The 18,431-nt window shown below is 27.1% G+C and overlaps 1 protein-coding gene across 4 annotated transcripts in view; it reads right to left on the bottom strand.

Annotated features, from left to right (window-relative positions):
* The window catches only part of LOC101236662 (protein eyes shut homolog), a 54,400-nt gene that overhangs the window by 23,380 nt on the left and 12,589 nt on the right, over window positions 1–18,431 (bottom strand). For 3 of the 4 annotated variants that reach the window (XM_065796386.1, XM_065796385.1, XM_065796383.1), the window contains 6 exons: window positions 10,164–10,655; window positions 9,813–9,989; window positions 9,541–9,730; window positions 7,061–7,349; window positions 6,802–6,985; window positions 3,748–3,817 (listed from right to left, as the gene is read on the bottom strand). In XM_065796386.1, the coding sequence (XP_065652458.1) occupies window positions 3,748–3,817; window positions 6,802–6,985; window positions 7,061–7,349; window positions 9,541–9,730; window positions 9,813–9,989; window positions 10,164–10,655 (1,402 nt within the window). The remainder of the gene's footprint in view (window positions 1–3,747; window positions 3,818–6,801; window positions 6,986–7,060; window positions 7,350–9,540; window positions 9,731–9,812; window positions 9,990–10,163; window positions 10,656–18,431) is intronic. The other variant, XM_065796384.1, reaches the window with a different exon arrangement.

The raw sequence follows: 18,431 nt of genomic DNA, 5'->3' as shown, positions 1-18,431 counted from the left end.
AATTCCATCATCATCTTCAAAAAAATATGGCCCAATAATTTCATTTGAAGTTATTGCGCACAATACAGTGCACTTTACAGTGTGAAGTTCTCTTTGATGCACAGCTCTTGGGTTTTCTGTTGCCCAAATGCGACAGTTTTGTTTATTGACGAACCCATTTAGGTGGAAGTGGGCTTCATCAGACATGATTAGTTTATCTAAAAAATTTGGTTCATTTTCAGCAATTTCTCGTAATCGAACAGCATACTGTAGTCTAGGCTGAAAGTCCTGTGGCTTCAATTCTTGGATGAGTTGCACTTTGTATGGATAAAAATTTAGACTTTTCATAACCCTTCTTAAAGATGTTCAAGAAATTCCAAGTTCCAATGATTGTCTTCGGGTGGAAGTTGTTGGATTTTCTTCAAGATTTTTACATATCCTTTCTTTGTTTTCATCAGTACAAACAGCTTTAGGTCTTCCAGAACATGGCAGATCACTTACAGCTCCTTGATCTTCAAATCTTTTAACCATGCTCTTAATTGCATTTCTTCAAGGAGCATCTCTCACATTGAAATGCCTTTGATAAGCTCTTTGGGTTTGATTTATTGAGCTTTGATTTTGATAGTAAAATTTTACAATTTGTGTATGTTGAACGGTACTGAATTTTTCCATAATTAATTTCCAGGATCTAAAAAAAATAAAAAATATTAAGAAAATAAAAAATATTAAGAAATAAAAAAGATATTAAAAAATAAAAAGGGTCAGTGACTTTTGACCCACCTTGTACAAAGGTGTGACCATAAAACATAGAAAGGAGGTCGGCAATTTTTTGATGACCTCAAACACTTTCAGGTTGGCAGTTAGGTTGGCATTGCTAAATGCTGACCCTAATTCCGAGGGTTATATATATATATATATATATATATATATATATATATATATATATATATATATATATATATATATATATATATATATATATATATATATATATTATATATATATATATATATATATATATATATATATATATATATATATATATATATATATATATATATATATATATATATATATATATATATATATATATATATATATATATATATATATATATATGTATATATGCATACATATATATATATATATATATATATATATATATATATATATATATATATATATATATATAAGGGTGCATCCAACGCCCCATACATTCAAAAATTGATCTGTCCCTATTCTTAAAACTTTCTATTGGTTCTCAAAAGACACCCTGTTAAATTTTTTCAAAATTGAATGAGATTTAGGGGGGCCACCTCAAGTCTGAAACTTGCAACAAGACCCTAAACAGAAGAAAAAAAAGTTTTTTAAAAGTAAGTCATGTTGGGTCTCAAAAGAAGCGAAACTTTATAAAAATTTCAAAAATAGTTATCATTTTTTTGTTAAAATACCTTAAAAATTTTTTTTGACAAAAACATGAAAAAAAGGTTTTTTTTAATTTTTTGTTAAAAAATAATAATTTTTATGCAATAAAACTTAGAATAATAATTCGTGTAAAATTTTGTTATTTTTGAAATTTTTATAAAGTTTCGCTTCTTTTTATATATATATATATATATATATATATATATATATATATATATATATATATATATATATATATATATATATAAAGCAAAAGATGAACTTTTACTTGTATTTACTTTGGAGATTGGACAACCTTAAAAAGATTTGTTTATGGGATTGTCCCCATACTTGACATATATATATATTAGATGGGACCAAAAATAGCATGATATAAATTTAGCAGAGTTTCTAGATTACCACAATGGTAAACTTTGGCTAGCATTTCATTAGATCTGCTGAGTTTCATTGCTAAGCCATTTAGATGGTCTTGAAAAGAAAGATTAGAATCAATTTTGATCCCAAGATATTTAATAGAGTCTAAAGGATAAATTTTTTGCCCGCTTAGTCTTAAATTTAAAGCTTATTAATTGGTACCAGATTGGATTTAAAGATAATCAGCTCTGCTTTATTAGAATTGAGAGAAAGATTATTAGAACAAAGCCACTGAACAAGATTTCCAAGATCATGATTAATATATTTGTTGATTTTTTTAAGTGATTTGCCAACCAGTAGCATATTAGTATCATAAGCAAAATGATAAGCAGTTGCAAATTTAAAAGAATTATTTAAATTATTAATAAAAAGAAAAAAAGTGGTTTATAAACATCCCACATGCAAATTGCCTATTATCTAGAGCTCTTCTAATCTTCTCAGTAATTTTAATAAGTGCGTTGAAGAATGTTTGTTTTGAAATCCATATTGATGTTGGTGCAGGCATTTAAATTTTTCTAGAAACTCAAATAGCCTGTTATGAATAGCCTTCTCAAAAACTTTGCTTAGGTTGGAAAGAAGGGAAATAAGTTGATAGTTATATAAGTCTAGTAAGGAGCTTTTTTTATAAATTGGAATGACTTTAGCTACTTTAAAAACTTCAAGGAATTTGCCACTTTTAAAAGAATTATTTATCATAAAGCTTAGAGGTTTGGAGATTATGTGAGAGGTAGGTTGAAGAAAAAATGTACGAATACTATTAGGTCCATAACTTTTATCACTTTTAAGAGCATTATTAATAAGATTAGATACCTCATCTTCCCTCACAGGATCAATAAAGAAAGAATTAGTATTAGGCAAATTAAGAAAGTCACTGTAAATACATTTTGATGGCATGATTTCATTGAGTAGTTTTCTCAAATAGAAAAAAAATAGTTATTAAATATATTTGAAACAGTGGTATGGTCTGTGATGATACTTTCATTCAGATTTAGCTGACTAGGTGTTTAATGTAATGATGCTTTAATATTTATGATATCTTTTATACCTTTCCATGTATTTTTTTATGTTGTTCATGTTGTTATTAAAATAAGTTGTAGTACTAATTTTACTTCTATAGAATTTAAATTTTGTGAAAAGTTCATTTTTTGTATAAATGTTCTTACGTCTTACAAAGTTTTTATGGAGTTTGTTTTTAACAGAAATAGATCTAAGTAAGCCTTTAGAGATCCAAGGTTTAGATTTAAGTTTGATTTGATTTTTAGACAAAGTTTTATAGGGGGCACATTTGTCAAAAACCCTATTAAATGTATTTAAAAATTGATTACAAATAGCCCTGCCTTTTTTGGGGGAGGTAACAAGATTAGATTGAACCAATTTTTTAAAAACAGGGAAAAATTAGACCTTGACACCAAGTGATTTTTTTCATCAATTACATTTGTTCTCAAAAGAGTTGCTCATGTAAAAAGTTTCTTGGCATTCACTTATTTAATTTCATGTTAAATAAGTGAATTAATACATAAGTATATGCCAAGGTCAAACAGGTGACTATTATTCATTATTTTACAAATCAATTAATAATTCCCAGGAACACTGAGATCCAAAGATGAAACAGAAAAACTTAATTTAGTCTCACAAAGAGCAAATAGGTTGGTGAACTTTGCAATAAGCTTTTACCAATATAAAATTACAAAATTATGTTATTTCAACTTCATAATATTAAACAATCTTCTTTATTTCAACTGATTGATGTACATTAATTATTACTGACCTTTTGTTTGATTTCTATAAGTTAAACAGACAAAACTATTTGAAGTTTTTTACTACGAATTTATTTGGCACTCAGGAGACAACACAATAACAGCATCATTTTTTCTCCCTAATAAAGTTATTAAATATTGAAAATGTAAAGACATTTTAACTATAAATTACCTCTCAGTTTCAATGTGACCTACCCAATAGCCACTTCCATCAAAAGATGACACTGTCATTGTTTTCAATTCTAAAAACAGATATCAATACACATAAAATGAACCCAATACATAAATATAAAATCTAAATGCAAAAACTTAATTAACTGTATGTGAAAGAGGGTTCTTTTTTTTGAGCTCAGAGCTTTTTATACTTTACATTTACCTAAATTATTATGAATAAATTGAATATTATAAAATTAAATTTATATTTTAAATCTATTTAACATTTAACCGGTAATTAAAAAGTTTTTTATATTTCTGAAGTTCAAAAGTTTGGAAAATCAAAAATTATATACTACTATAAATAAGGAATTACCATTTAAAATATATAATAATTTTTAGAGCAACCCAATAGCAATATATGAGAACATATTTTAAAGAAAAACATGATATTTTATTATATTGACATGTTTCGTAGTTAACATAATACATTTTTAAAAGATAAAATTACAATTTAAAACTCTGGATATAAATTTAAAATCAAAATTTGAAGACATTACAGTGAAATATTAACAGACAAATAGAATTGTTACAAACCAATAAAAATTATAATACAGATTATAATACAGTAAGTAGAAAAAAAATAAAAATAAAATTATAAGTAAATTAAAAAAACAAAAACAAAAAAGACTAGATAAAAAAATTTATATTATAATGAACAGTTTGTTTATTTAAAGATGGGTTTTCCTATTTAATATGGAGTGCTTCTTTAATTTTCAATTTGTTTTTGTAAGAAGCAGTATCCAAAATTTTAAAACAATTATAGTTACTTAGATTTTCACAATTAACAGATGAAATCTATAAACATTAGATTGTTTGTCACTTGTAAAATGCTCATGAATCCTTGTTGTTAAGTGTCTGGAGGTTTCTCTAATATAACTGGCATTACATCTAGCACAATTAAATTTGTAAACAACATTGGATTTGAGCAGCTTAGGAAGTGGATCTTTTATACATAAACTGTTTTATAATTTGTTGGTAGTGAAAATTAAATTATTACATCTTTACAATATTTTTTATTGATTTTATTAACTTTAGATTAAGTAAAATTTGAGTAAAATCCAATAAATGGAAGCTTATAATATCTTATATTATGGTTATCAATACTGTTTATCATGGATGGATTTAACTTTTTATCAACAAATAATTTAATTTCAGTGTCAATTATTTTAGGTGGATATTGGTTATTTTTTATAACATTAGATTTTTCATGTCCTTATCAAATCCTAGCCATGTGTTGTTGATTTTATAGATTCTATCAATCAAACAACGTATAAGACTAATTTTTTAACAATAGGGAACAAAACTGGAAAATTTTTGTAAAAGACCAGTATATGTTTTTTTTGTGATAAACTATTGTGGAAAGCGAAACAGACTTATTGATAAGAACATCTGAAAATGCACTTAGATTATCGTGTTCTTTTTCCATCATAAATTTTAAGTTTTTATGTTGTTTATAAAGATGTGTAAAAAATTCCTGAGCTTTAAACTCTAAAAATAGCAATAATATCATCCACATAACATTTATTTTTATTTTTTTGCTATTTACGGTATTATAATTTGTATTATAATTTTTTTTGGTTTGTAACAATTCTATTTGTCTGTTAATATTTCTCTGGAATGTCTTTAAATTTTGATTTTATATTTATATCTAGAGTTATGCAGTAGTGGTGTAGTGGTAAGAGCGCTCGCTTTGTAAGCAAGAGGTTCGGAGTTAAACTCCTACCATGTCCCTGGAAGTACCCGCTCAAGTTTCTCCGCGCAGCAGCCTTGCTCGGCAAGGTTTGTGTTTCAGAGTTAAAGAGTTGAGAGAGGGTTGCACCACGAATAACAACTAAAAATTAAAAAAAACACAAAAAAAAGTAGCCTTGTCGACTGTAGTGGCCCCCCTTGGGCCTTGGGAAGGTGAATAATCTAAAAAAAAAAAAGTTTCAAATTGTAAATTTATCTTTTGAAAATGTAGTATGTTAACTACGAAACATGTCAAAATTAAAAAATATTGTGTGTTTCTTTAAAATATAATAATTTACATTATATTTCTTAGTATAATTTGTATACTTAAAGTAAATAGCTTAGTATACCTGTTTATATTTATTAAAATAATAAATGCAAAACTTAAAAATTAAATTATCATAATGAAATAAATTATTTTCTTATTGTTATTTTATTTGTAGTGCTTTTTTCAACTAGCTTTTTTCCACTCTTTTCACTATTGCACTTTTGTCTGATAAAAATATTTCATAAAATACGGAATTTGTTTAAAAAACACCTGACGAATAAACTTTTGTCTGATAAAAATATTTCATAAAATACGGAATTTGTTTAAAAAACACCTGACGAATAAACTTTTTTAAATAATTTTTTACATTACAAAGTTAATATGCAGTTGAAATTAGTTAATATTGTTTGTATAGTTTATAAACTAACTTCATTATCAATTTTTACATCATTTATAAAGACAAAAGATGAACTTTGACAACTTTGTTTGCTATTTTTTGTTTCAAGAAAAAAAAATTGGTCATGTCTGATAAAATTTAAGCACATCATTTTTTTAAGAAAGCTAAATTTAGGAAAATATTTAGCAAACATTGTGATAAATAAATTAACTGCTCCTAATGCCGAAAAATTTTTGCAACATATTTTAATTAAAATTAAATACAATACTATTGTTTAAGATTCATTTAATTAAAAATTGAATGTGTTTATGTAAAAAATGTATTTCAAAATTAGTACAAATATTTAAACCCTTTTGTGTTTAAAAATTTTAAACAATTCAAATAGTCAAAAATTTGGTTAACACCTTTACAAACATAGAACTTTTGTCTATTCTGTCTAAAATTTGTTTTAAAATTTTTTCACTTAATTTTTATGTTTATTTTTAAAATATGACATTTTTGCATTTAATACAATTAAAATCAGTTAGTAGCACCTCATTTACAGAATTAGCGGAAAACATTTTAGTAAAGTTATATAGTAAATAAGTTAATAATGTTTGCAACAAGAATTTAAAAACCTTCTTCGCAAAATACGCCTGAAAATCCCAATAAACAATTACACTTGTAACTGTAATCAGCTTCAGCGCTGCAGGATGCATTATTCAGACAATTGTTTTTTATACATGAACTAGTGTATTCACCAATGTTTCTTCCAACAATATCTGTATTCGATGAATTTAACATAAATAATTTATCATTTACCTGAAAGTAAAGGTATTGAAAATAAACTTTATTTCATAAAGACCTCATTATGACTAAAACGAATTAAATTATTACTTTGAAATGAGTAATACAACCAACAAAATTTGACTTGATTTCATTTGAGATATCAGTACTAATGACTGAAAAATCAGGCACTCCTCCAATGTAAAAAACACTATTAACATCTAGAGAAACAGCTAACTGAGATGATCGCACTCCAACATATAAATCATCATTAAGTTTCATGACAGCCTGATTGTTAATTCTCTGGAAATGCAATCTATTGATGTTGTTAGTAGTAACGCATGTGCGACTTAGTAAAGTGACAGTATTTCTGCCAAGGTTGAAGCGAACAAGAGCATATCTAAACATATCAATTACAAACAAAATGCTTACTAGTTTTCTTGTCTTTATAGCTTACAGATTTTTTGTAGTAAAAAAAATAAAACAAAGAAAAATGAAAGAAAATATTGCTGCCCAAACCCACAATTGATGTAGCAGCACTCCTTTGCGACAGCAGGCTACAAGATAGTCAATGTATGTATTGAAGCCCCTGGCAACAGGCTATTTCAGTGTGACATCACAGTGCTTATCTAAACATGCATTTATAGTAGAATATATATATACATATATAAATGTATATATATATATATATATACATATATATATATATATATATATATATATATATATATATATATATATATATATATATATATATGTATGTATAGATATGTATATATACATATATATATATATATATATATATATATATATATATATATATATATATATATATATATATATATATATATACTATATATCTATATATATATATATATATATATATATATATATATATATATATATATATATATATATATATATATATATATATATATATATATATATACATACATATACATACATATATATATATATATATATATATATATATATATATATATATATATAAACACACACATGAATGCAGCAGTAGATACACATTGATTACATCATACTACAATAACTTGTTGCTGGGGGTTCAATACATACATCGACTGATTAATAGGTAAAACATGCAAGGAAATGCCGCTACATCAACGCTTGATTTGGGAGCTTGGTTTGGGACATTATTCTTTGTTTTTTCTATTTTTTCTGAATAACTACACACCTGTGCAATAAAATTTGAGACAAGCTTTAATTAGTGATATTTAGTAAATTTAATAAATGAATTAGTATTTGATACCAAATTAAAGCTCTATCTTTCTGCTACTAACTAGTATATAAACTATTTGATAAGTTTTAGGCTACTCAATAGTGGTTATAACCCTCTGTCAACTCTATAACTCCGAAACACGAACCTCAACGAACAAGGCCGCTGCGCAGAGAAACAAGTTGATTTAGATAACAATTTCAAATGCCAAATCAACAAGCCCTAAAAAGCAATGTGTAAAAGATAGAAAACACGTTATTTGGTACTGTTTTAAGATGGAAAGCAATCAAAAGCTAAAATTCATATATATATAAACAGTTTCAATCAAAATAAAACTTTGGTCTGGAAATCTGGAAGTAGAAGAAGGCCCACTTTTTATACACAAGCAACTCCATCAAATTAAGAAAAATGTTTAACCATCAAAGAGGTGTTTCACTTTCAAAGACTGCTAGAAGGCTTGGTGGTAGCAAAAGCACAATCGGACAAATCTTAAAATGCTTTAAAAAGCCTATTCTTTGTTATAAAATACCAGACAGAACTCCTGACCACAGGCTTTTGAGGTTGCTGAAAATGCGGTTGACATTATTTAAAATATCATGAATTTATTATTGATGATGAGTCTTACTTTACTTTGTCAAATAGCATACTGGCTGGTAATTATATATAAAATTCAAATGATCAAAATTTAACATCAGATATTATTATGGGGTTGCAAAATTTGAAAAAAAAAACTTGTAAAGATAGCATCTCCCCACAAGATGTCACATCAATTTACATTGTTCCCTCTGGGCAAGCAATAAATCAAGATCTATCTAAAAGAGTGTTTATAATAGCACTTGCAACTGTTTAATAATAAATATTGAGACACCAAGAGCATCTTTTTGCTCAATTAGGCAACATCTCACTATGCTAATTTAGTAACATTTTAACTGGAAACCCACAAGATACCAATTGTTCAAAAAAAAGGACAATCCAGCAAACTTGCCAGAAGCTCATGCTATAGAGGATTTTCGGGCAATGCTTAAGCAAAATGAGTACAAGAAGATGGTCTACAAATAATGTATCAAACCTTGCGTGTTAGATTCGTGACTGTGCCAGTAGACTTGACCTAAATACCAGACTAGAACAAGTTACAAGATAAAGTCTTGTGATAAAAAATTTTATAATTTTGAATACTGCATATTTTATTCTATGTGTAAACCAAAAATCTTTTTTTATCAAGTGTACTTAAATTTTTATTAAAGCTTAAAGCCAGCTTCAAATTTCATGGTGCAGGTGTTTAACAAAACATAAATATTTTAGATATATACAAAATATTTCAGGTATACACAAAGCCTACCCATTATACAATCCTATTGCAAGAAAATCTCCAGTGCTTGACACATTCATATTATTTGCTACATAAAATAAGAGGCCATTTATCTTATCAGGTCTAAAATACATTTCCATTAAGGTGTACGAAGCAATATTTAAACCAGGCAAAAGCAAATATGACTTATCATTAAAAAATGGTGTTGAAATAACAAGATCTAAAATAAAACTAATCATAATAATAACAATAACACAATAAACAAAAAACATTAAAAAAAAACAAAAAGGAAAATAAAATACTAGTTTGGCAAAACAATCCTGATTGGCCAAAAGCGCAATCACAATTTATATCAATATTATTATCTGAATAACAAGCTGAACTTGGATGACAAGGATTATACTCAACACATGGAAGTATAGTGTCTTGACAGAGTATTCCTTTGTTTGGATAAAGACAACTACAGTAAAATACATTTTCTAAAAAATTAAAATAAAATTAAAATTAATTCAGGTTTATTCTTAAACATAACCATAATTTTTATAAAAATTAAAACTTGTAACTTATTACAAAAAATCAAAAAAAATAATGTTTTTCTTTTATTTTGGAAAAACTTTTTTTTTATTTTATATTCTCTTAACTAATAAATTAACCTTGTTCAAGACATGATCCATTGTTGTTACACAACTGATTGTGACAACTTTGAACCCCCATAACAATGCCCAAGCTATTCTCTAATTGAATACTTGTAGTTTCTGTCAAATTATTTTGAAATTTTTTAAATAGTATAGATGTAAAATAGGGATTATCAGTGCGAAGACTAAGTTTATAAATTGCTCCTGTAAATCCAGAGGAGAAAAATAAAAGCACAGATTTTGGAAGAATAACATTGGATGGTGTTCCACCAATAAACAATGCACTGGTAAAATCAAGATAAGATAACTTTTCATAACATGTATATAAAACCTTCGGCTGATTGTCAATTAAAATATAAACCTGTTGCCCTGAATATCCAGAGACTAAATAATGCCATACTCGTGATACAGATAGCTCATCATGACTCTTTACAATTCTGACACCATTTCCAAAATTGAAGATAACAGTAATAAAGTTGTCATGAATACCAACAGCAAAGAAGATACCACCTAAATTATAATATATATATATATATATATATATATATATATATATATATATATATATATATATATATATATATATATATATATATATATATATATATATATATATATATATATATATATATATATATATATATATATATATATATATATATATATATAGGGCTTGTGATGAAGAAAATTGCCAAGCGTGTTATAACACGCTCGTAAAATTATAATATGTTGTCATCGAGCGCAATTATGCGCGCTCGGTGTCAGGGCCGCGATCTTGAAATTGCGGAAGACTGTGATTATTAAAGGCTTTCTATTTGTTTTACAACTTTCATTTGTCAATGTTTGAAGTAGTATTTACAAGAGCGCATTTATACTACTTCAACAATGTAGTTTTTTATACTTCCCAACTTCTTGTTTTATATTTGCGCCAGATCACTATTTTTTTAAACTATTAATGGTAAGATGCTACCAAACAAAAACGCAAGTGCTTAATAAGTTCTTATAATAGTATTGAAGAATAAATTCGTGGCTAAAATTTTTTGCTTTTGTTGTTTTGATATGTATTTAAGATACTGTTAACTTAATATTTATGATTAACGATTTTTATATTTCTTGATATTTTTTTAATAATTAATTTTTCGCAAGTTGATTAATAATTATTGAATATATTTTTTTATAATTTTTTATTTAAAAAACACTTTTTTTTAATGTCAAAAAATTAGTAGATTATAACACAAGAATAATTTGAAATTCTTTTTCAAAACTATTAGCTGTGTGTTAAATAACAGATTTTCCCTCAACTGTTGTCAGCAGTATATATTATATAAGTTTTAACTGCGTCATTAAAAAAAGATAAATCATATAAAATCTGGATGTTTTCAACAAAATCTATATAATTGGATCATCAAGCTGTTTCATCACATTGTAAGATCATAAACCTATTTTTTAAATAATCCTAGGTTCGTCTCAAAAACCCAGCAAAGAACAAAATAAGTAAAACAAGTATATTTTATCCAATATGAACATCAAGCTAAGAAACATTGTATGCATTAAACAGTGGAGTAACACACAGGAGGTAATTAAATGGTTCAAGAACATCAAAGACAAACATTTTTATAAATTCTACATTTTTGACTTTGTTGACTTTTAACCTTCTATAAACAAGAAACTTCTTATCAACTCCATTTGCTTTGCTGAAAGTATGTTACCATTGCCAACAAGCACAAATTTTTGATTCATCACGCACATAAATTCTTATTATTTAACAATAATGAAGTTTGGATAAAAAAATCAGGCAATTTATTTGACGTCACCATAGAAGCATTTGATGGTGCCAAGGTATGTGAGTTGGTTGGACTTCTTTTCCAAATTTCTCATTTTATAACAAGTTTGATTTTGAGCTGTATTGAGATAATGGGTTGGCCGTGATTAAAAACACTAGCAGTCCACAAATGGAAAAAGTTAAAAAGTATATAACTCAGATATTCAAAAGTAACAGTAATATTTCTGTTCAATGTAACATAAAAATAGTGAATTATCTCAATACTACATTAAATCTCAGTGACTGCAGCTTCAAATCTTACCATAAACCTGAAAGTTAGTTAAACTATATCCATATCAGCTCTAATCACCCACCAAGTATTTTAAAGCAGCTGCCAACCTCTATTGAACAAAGATTGTCATCAAACTCCTCCAGCAAAATAATTTACAAAGAAGCCCTTATAAAGTCTGGACAGTGCAAAAATATCCAATATCGTCTTAATTTAAATTTACAAAAAATTGTGATACTAATAGACGCAAACGAAACATCATATGGTTTAATCACCCATTCAGTAAGAACGTTGTCACCAAGTTAGAAAACCTTTTCTTGAATTTAATCGACTTACATTTTCCAGCCCACCACAAGCTACACAAGATTTTTAACAGAAACACCGCCAAAATAAGTTGCCTAATATTTGCATGCCAAATATTAGTACCATAATTAAGTCCCACAACCAACACATTTTGGGCAATAAAAGTAATGTTAGAAAATGCAACTGTATAGATAGAGCTATGCGTCCTTTAAAAAATCAATGCCTAACTAACAATATTGTTTATAAGGCTACTATAACACCACCTAACATCAATCATGCTAAGAAATCTTATATTGGTATTAGCAAAAACTCCTTCAAAATCAGGTTCGCAAACCACATAAAATCATTTAACTTGGTCAGGTTTAAAAACGACACTGAAATTTCTAAGTGATTGCCAAATAGCATGAAAAGTCCCATTAAAAAGTTGTATTTTTTTCATTTAAACAATTAACCCTTAAAGGATGGCAGGGTATTTTACTACCCCAGAAGTGTTTATTTTTAATTGCCACATGAACAAACTTTGTCTGTTTGAACTGTCGCTTTAGAACATCTTTTATTATCTTTTAAGGAAGTTGTTACTGTAAAATGTTTTGTTTTTCTTATAAATTAACAATAATATTGATAGTTGAAAATTTAGTTACATTTAAGACGGTTATGGTATTTTTATACCCCATGCAAATTTTCTCATTTAATCAATAAATAGCTATATAAATTATGTTTAGTTTAACACTTGCTTCTGCTTTAGTTACTAACAACAATAAAGTGCTTATATTTCATATACCTTGTTTTTATGTCAAAAATATTTATATTATTGATACAAAATAATAACGCCTTAAATATTTGTTTTATATTTTTCACATATTTTGTTTGATAAACACTAAAACTATTTTTTAGAACAAATATATTTAAAATAATGAATTGCCCAAGAAGAAATGCTGCATTCGAGGCTTACAATATTATTTTTAGTTTAAATGAATTATGCTATCATCTCTGATGAAAGCAATGAAAAAGTTGTTCAGGAAAATCACATTTTACATCAAAACATGATTTTAAAGAATAGTGAGGAGATTTGGAGTAAACTTCCACATGTATATGCTTCTCAGCCACATGCACACAATATTATTCAACAACCAACTGGACCAACATGGTTTGCAGCTCAGGTTTGCAGCCAAAGTGTGGATACTGCCTTTAAACTCTTTATAACACCAGAAATGATTAGAATTATTGTCATTTGCACTAATGTTGAAGCTCATAAAATAAGACTAAAGGGATGGACTGACACGACAGTAATGAGCTTTATGAGTTTATTGGAGTTCTCCTCCTAGCTGGAGTGTTCCATTCTAAAAACCAAAGCATATAAGAGCTTTGGAGTAGATTAGATGGTATACCATTATTTTTGTCTTCAATGGAAAGAGATCAACTTGTTTACTGGCAACGATGCATTTGATTTGATGAGAGAAATAAGAAATCAACGAATTTGACAATGAAGGATTGGACAACAAATTTGCACTTTTAAGAAACTTATTGGAAATGTTTATTACTAAATGTAAAAGCAACTTCAATCCAAGTGCATATCTTACTGTCGATGAGCAACTAGTTACATTTAGGGGACATTGTCCATTTAAGATGTTTATACCTACTAAGCCAGGAAAGTATGGAATGAAGATATCGATATTATGTGATGCTGAAACCTCTTACTACACTAACTAGGAACCATACATTGGTAGAGTAAATGGAGTACCTGATGTTGGACAAGCTAAACGAGCAGTTTTTGAACTCACTGATCACTTGAATGGAAGTGGTAGACACATAACAGCTGATAATATTCTTATTAAAAAAATTTGATGCAAATGACAATCTTCCACAAATAGTTGCAAATAATAATCTATGCTAAGTAATTGCCCAAAATAACCCATTAAATCAAGGTGAACTAATTCAAGGGCAGCACATAAAAAGATGCTACATGTGTCCTCGTGTTCATGAAAAACCTGTCTGCAATGTGCATCATGTAGTTATTCTGTTTTAAGGCTCATAGCAAAATTGTTTGCAATAGTTGCTTTATTTTGAAGATATATTTTGTTTTTATTTGAACAAATTGTATCAAATATCACTTTTAGTTAAAAAAACATAGAGAAAAATGAAATTTTTGTTGAAAGCATGCATTTTAATTTAAAAAGTTCAACATATTTTGTATAAAAACCTATATTTTTAGTTATGATAGTTTAATACCCCAGCTGTCCTTAGTATAACTTTTTTTTTCTCGTCATTTAAGGGTTAAATATTTATTATATTTTGATCTATTTTATAAATATTGATTACTCATAAACTGACAAAGAGCTTTATTAAATCTATATGTATGTATATATAAAATCTATATGTATGTATATATAAAAATGTATGTATATAAATATATATACATATTTATATATATACGGAAGTATATATATAAATATATATACGGAATATATGTATATATGTATACGGAAAAAAAACATACTGAAACTTTTTAGTCCCTGTGTAATAAGTCCCTAGGTAACAAGAAAACAAAGAAAGTTCAAAAAGTTCAGAGATCATGAGGTAATCCACTGGTATTTAGGGTGGTAGCCCTCACCAGCCAACTTATCTTTGAGATAAATACGCTCTCAAAGATAAGTTGGTCTTCTGATAACCAAAGACCAACTTATCTTTGAGAGCATAGATATTTCTATAAATAACATGGATTTCCTTTGAGAAGAAAATTGGCCAAGGATTGCCCAAGGAAACCCGTGTGAGCTTACTAAACGACTGCATACTTGGTGTGGAAAACTATCATTACTAGTTTCAACTCTTGTTACAAGAGTTGGTTCATTAGACGCAGAAAATGAAGCGAAACATCTCAAAATTGATTAACTTAAAGCAGAAGGAGTGTTGATTTCCACTGCAGACAATCCAACAATATTCTCATATGCAGAAGCAACAAAGCAAAGTATAACAAAACCAAAAGAAACTGAAATTGTAATGATGGCTAAAATTACCGATGAATTCAATACCAAAAAGAAAATTGAAAAAAATATTGTTGTCAGCAGTATTATTGAATCACCCAGTGAAGACAAAAATACAATCTTAGAAAATAATTAACAAAAAATTGAATGCTTAAAGCAATAAATACCAACCTTTCATTAAATAATACAAAAAGAATAATACGTTTAACAACAAAAAAAAAGGATCAGAAAGACGTTTAGACCTGATATTAATCGGACTTGACAGCATAGACACTCAAAAGTTAGTAATTAGTATTTCAAAAAAATTAGAAGAAATTGATATCTTCAAAAATGTTTAACAAGGACAAAATTGAAAATGAACGACTACTTGACAATGAATTAAGAAAAATCAGAAACAAAAGAAATGTAGCTCTTATTCATGAAGTTCTTAGAAGTAATGGGAGACAACGTTACAATAAAAACAACGGGGAAAAATATTATTGGGGGATCCGTTCAGGCGAACTTAAAAAAATTAAAATCAAAACTATCTAAACCATACTTATTTAATTCAGATATTCAAACATTAAACAAATTAAATTGCTTCTATTCAAATGCAACTTCACTAAATAACAAATGGGATAAATTTCTATTAATGCTGAATCAACGAAACCAACCACATATTATATGCATAACTGAATTCTGGTTTGATGAAAAATCTTTTTCCTTTCTATCTACTACACTCATTACAATAAAAATCTACTATAAAATCTATTATAAAAAACTACACTCATATAAAAATCACTATAAAAATCGAATTTGTAAAAAAGGTGGAGGTGCGGTGATTTACATAAGAAAAGACATTCAATCACTAGAAATAAATTTTCAACAATTAAACAGCTCTTTAATTAAATCTATCTGGTGTGAAATTAAAATTAAAGCAGAATCCCTCCTTATCGGTTGCATCTAAAGACCACCACACTCAGAACACCAAGTAAATAATGCAATTAACTATTCCATTACATCAGCTGCCCAGCTAGTTAGCTCAAAATAATTCTCAAGTCTCTTAATAGCAGGCGATTTACACTATTTAGACATATTATGGAACATTAATGGAGAATCAAATTGTACACGCCAATCCAGTATAGTCTTTCTAGACACTCTCAATTCAAATTTCTTAGTACAATCAGTACTAGAACCAACTCTAAACCATAACATCATTGATCTAGTAATTACAAATGACCTGAACAAGATATATACAACTAATGTTAATGATCCAATATCTCAGTCAAAAAAAAACTCCATTCCACACTAACCTGGGACTTTTACCCTAAATAAATCACACGCCATACAAAAAAATCAAAAAATAATCAAAATGTACCAAAAAGGTAACTATTCTAATCTAAATATAGCATTCACCAGCATCAACTGGTTTAAACTATTCAATAATCAAGACAAACAAAATGATAAACATTCTAATAAAAACTTATAAAAATCTTATAGATATTCATATACCAAAAATCTGTATCAATAGTAATAAAATTAAAAATAGCTCTATCAAATGACACAATAATAATATCAAAAAGGCAGCCAATTAAAAAAAAAAATTTATTTCCTTATGAAATCTACTTCAAAATCATCTGACCATAAAAAATAACTTTCAACTGATTACAATAGAAAAGCAAGAGAATTGAAAAAATTAGTAAAAAATGCCTGAATTAACCATGAAAAATCAGTAATAAGCAAATGTAAATTTAACCCAAAATTATTATACAAATATATAAATAATCAAAAATTATATAAAAATAAAATTATCTCATTAATCAATGCTGACGACATAAATTTAACAACAAATATAAACATAGTTAATTGTCTAAATAAACAATTTTACAAATCATTCAGCAAACCATTTGATCAAGAAAATGATTTAATTAAAAGCTTATCTTCAAGAACAATTAAAAATATACTTTAAATCCATCTGTTCTATTCTCACCATTTAATGTTAAAAAAAAATTTGATTTATTAGATGAAAACAAAGCAGCTGGAATTGACGATATTTTTCCTTATATTCTAAAAAAATGCAGTTCTGCTCTTAGCCTGCAACTTAGTTTACTATTTATCAAAGCATACAACACTGGAACTACACCACAACTATGGAAACAAATAAACATCACACCTATTCCAAAAAAAGGGAAAAAAAAAGATACAACAAATTATTGGCCTATCTCGTCATCATCAGTTATTAGTAAAGTAATGCAAAAAATAATAAAAGATGACATAACGAGTTACTTCAATTTACACAACTTAATAGCTAAAGAACAACATGGCTTCACTACAGGTAAATCAGTAATCACAAGTTTACTTGAATCAATAGATGTAATTACTGACGCTTTAAATAGTGGATTTTATGCTTTAGTGGTTTACCTTGACTTTGCTAAAGCATTCGATACAGTAGATCATAAACTACTAATTGCTAAAATAAAAACTTATGATTTTGACAATATATTTTTAGATTGGCTACACAGCTTTCTCTCGAACAGGCAACAAAGGATTGTAATTAAAATGAAGTTTCTGAATGGTTTCCAGTGTTAAGTGGTGTACCACAAGGCAAAGTTTTATTGCCACTTCTATTTAACCTATTTATTAACGACATGTCTGAACTAGTTCACAATACCTGCAAGGTATTTTCAGATAACAGTAAGTTAATTGCTGTAATCAAAAACCAGAAAGATAATGAAATATTACAAGATGATCTCAATAAAATAGTTGGATGGACAAAAAATGAAAATTAAATTACGAAAAGTGTAAAAATATGAAGGTTTACAGTACCAAATCAAAAAAGTTAATTGATCAAATAAATCAAGCTGCCCCATTATGTATAACAACCCACGATGGAATAATCATTAAATTAAATGAAACAAAACAGGAACGGGACCTAGGTATTACTATAAATAATAATATGAATTTGAAAAACC

The sequence above is a fragment of the Hydra vulgaris genome, chromosome 04 (genome assembly GCF_038396675.1).
Source record: "Hydra vulgaris chromosome 04, alternate assembly HydraT2T_AEP".
Taxonomy (NCBI): domain Eukaryota; kingdom Metazoa; phylum Cnidaria; class Hydrozoa; order Anthoathecata; family Hydridae; genus Hydra; species Hydra vulgaris.
This window is presented reverse-complemented; position numbering and strand designations above follow the sequence as displayed.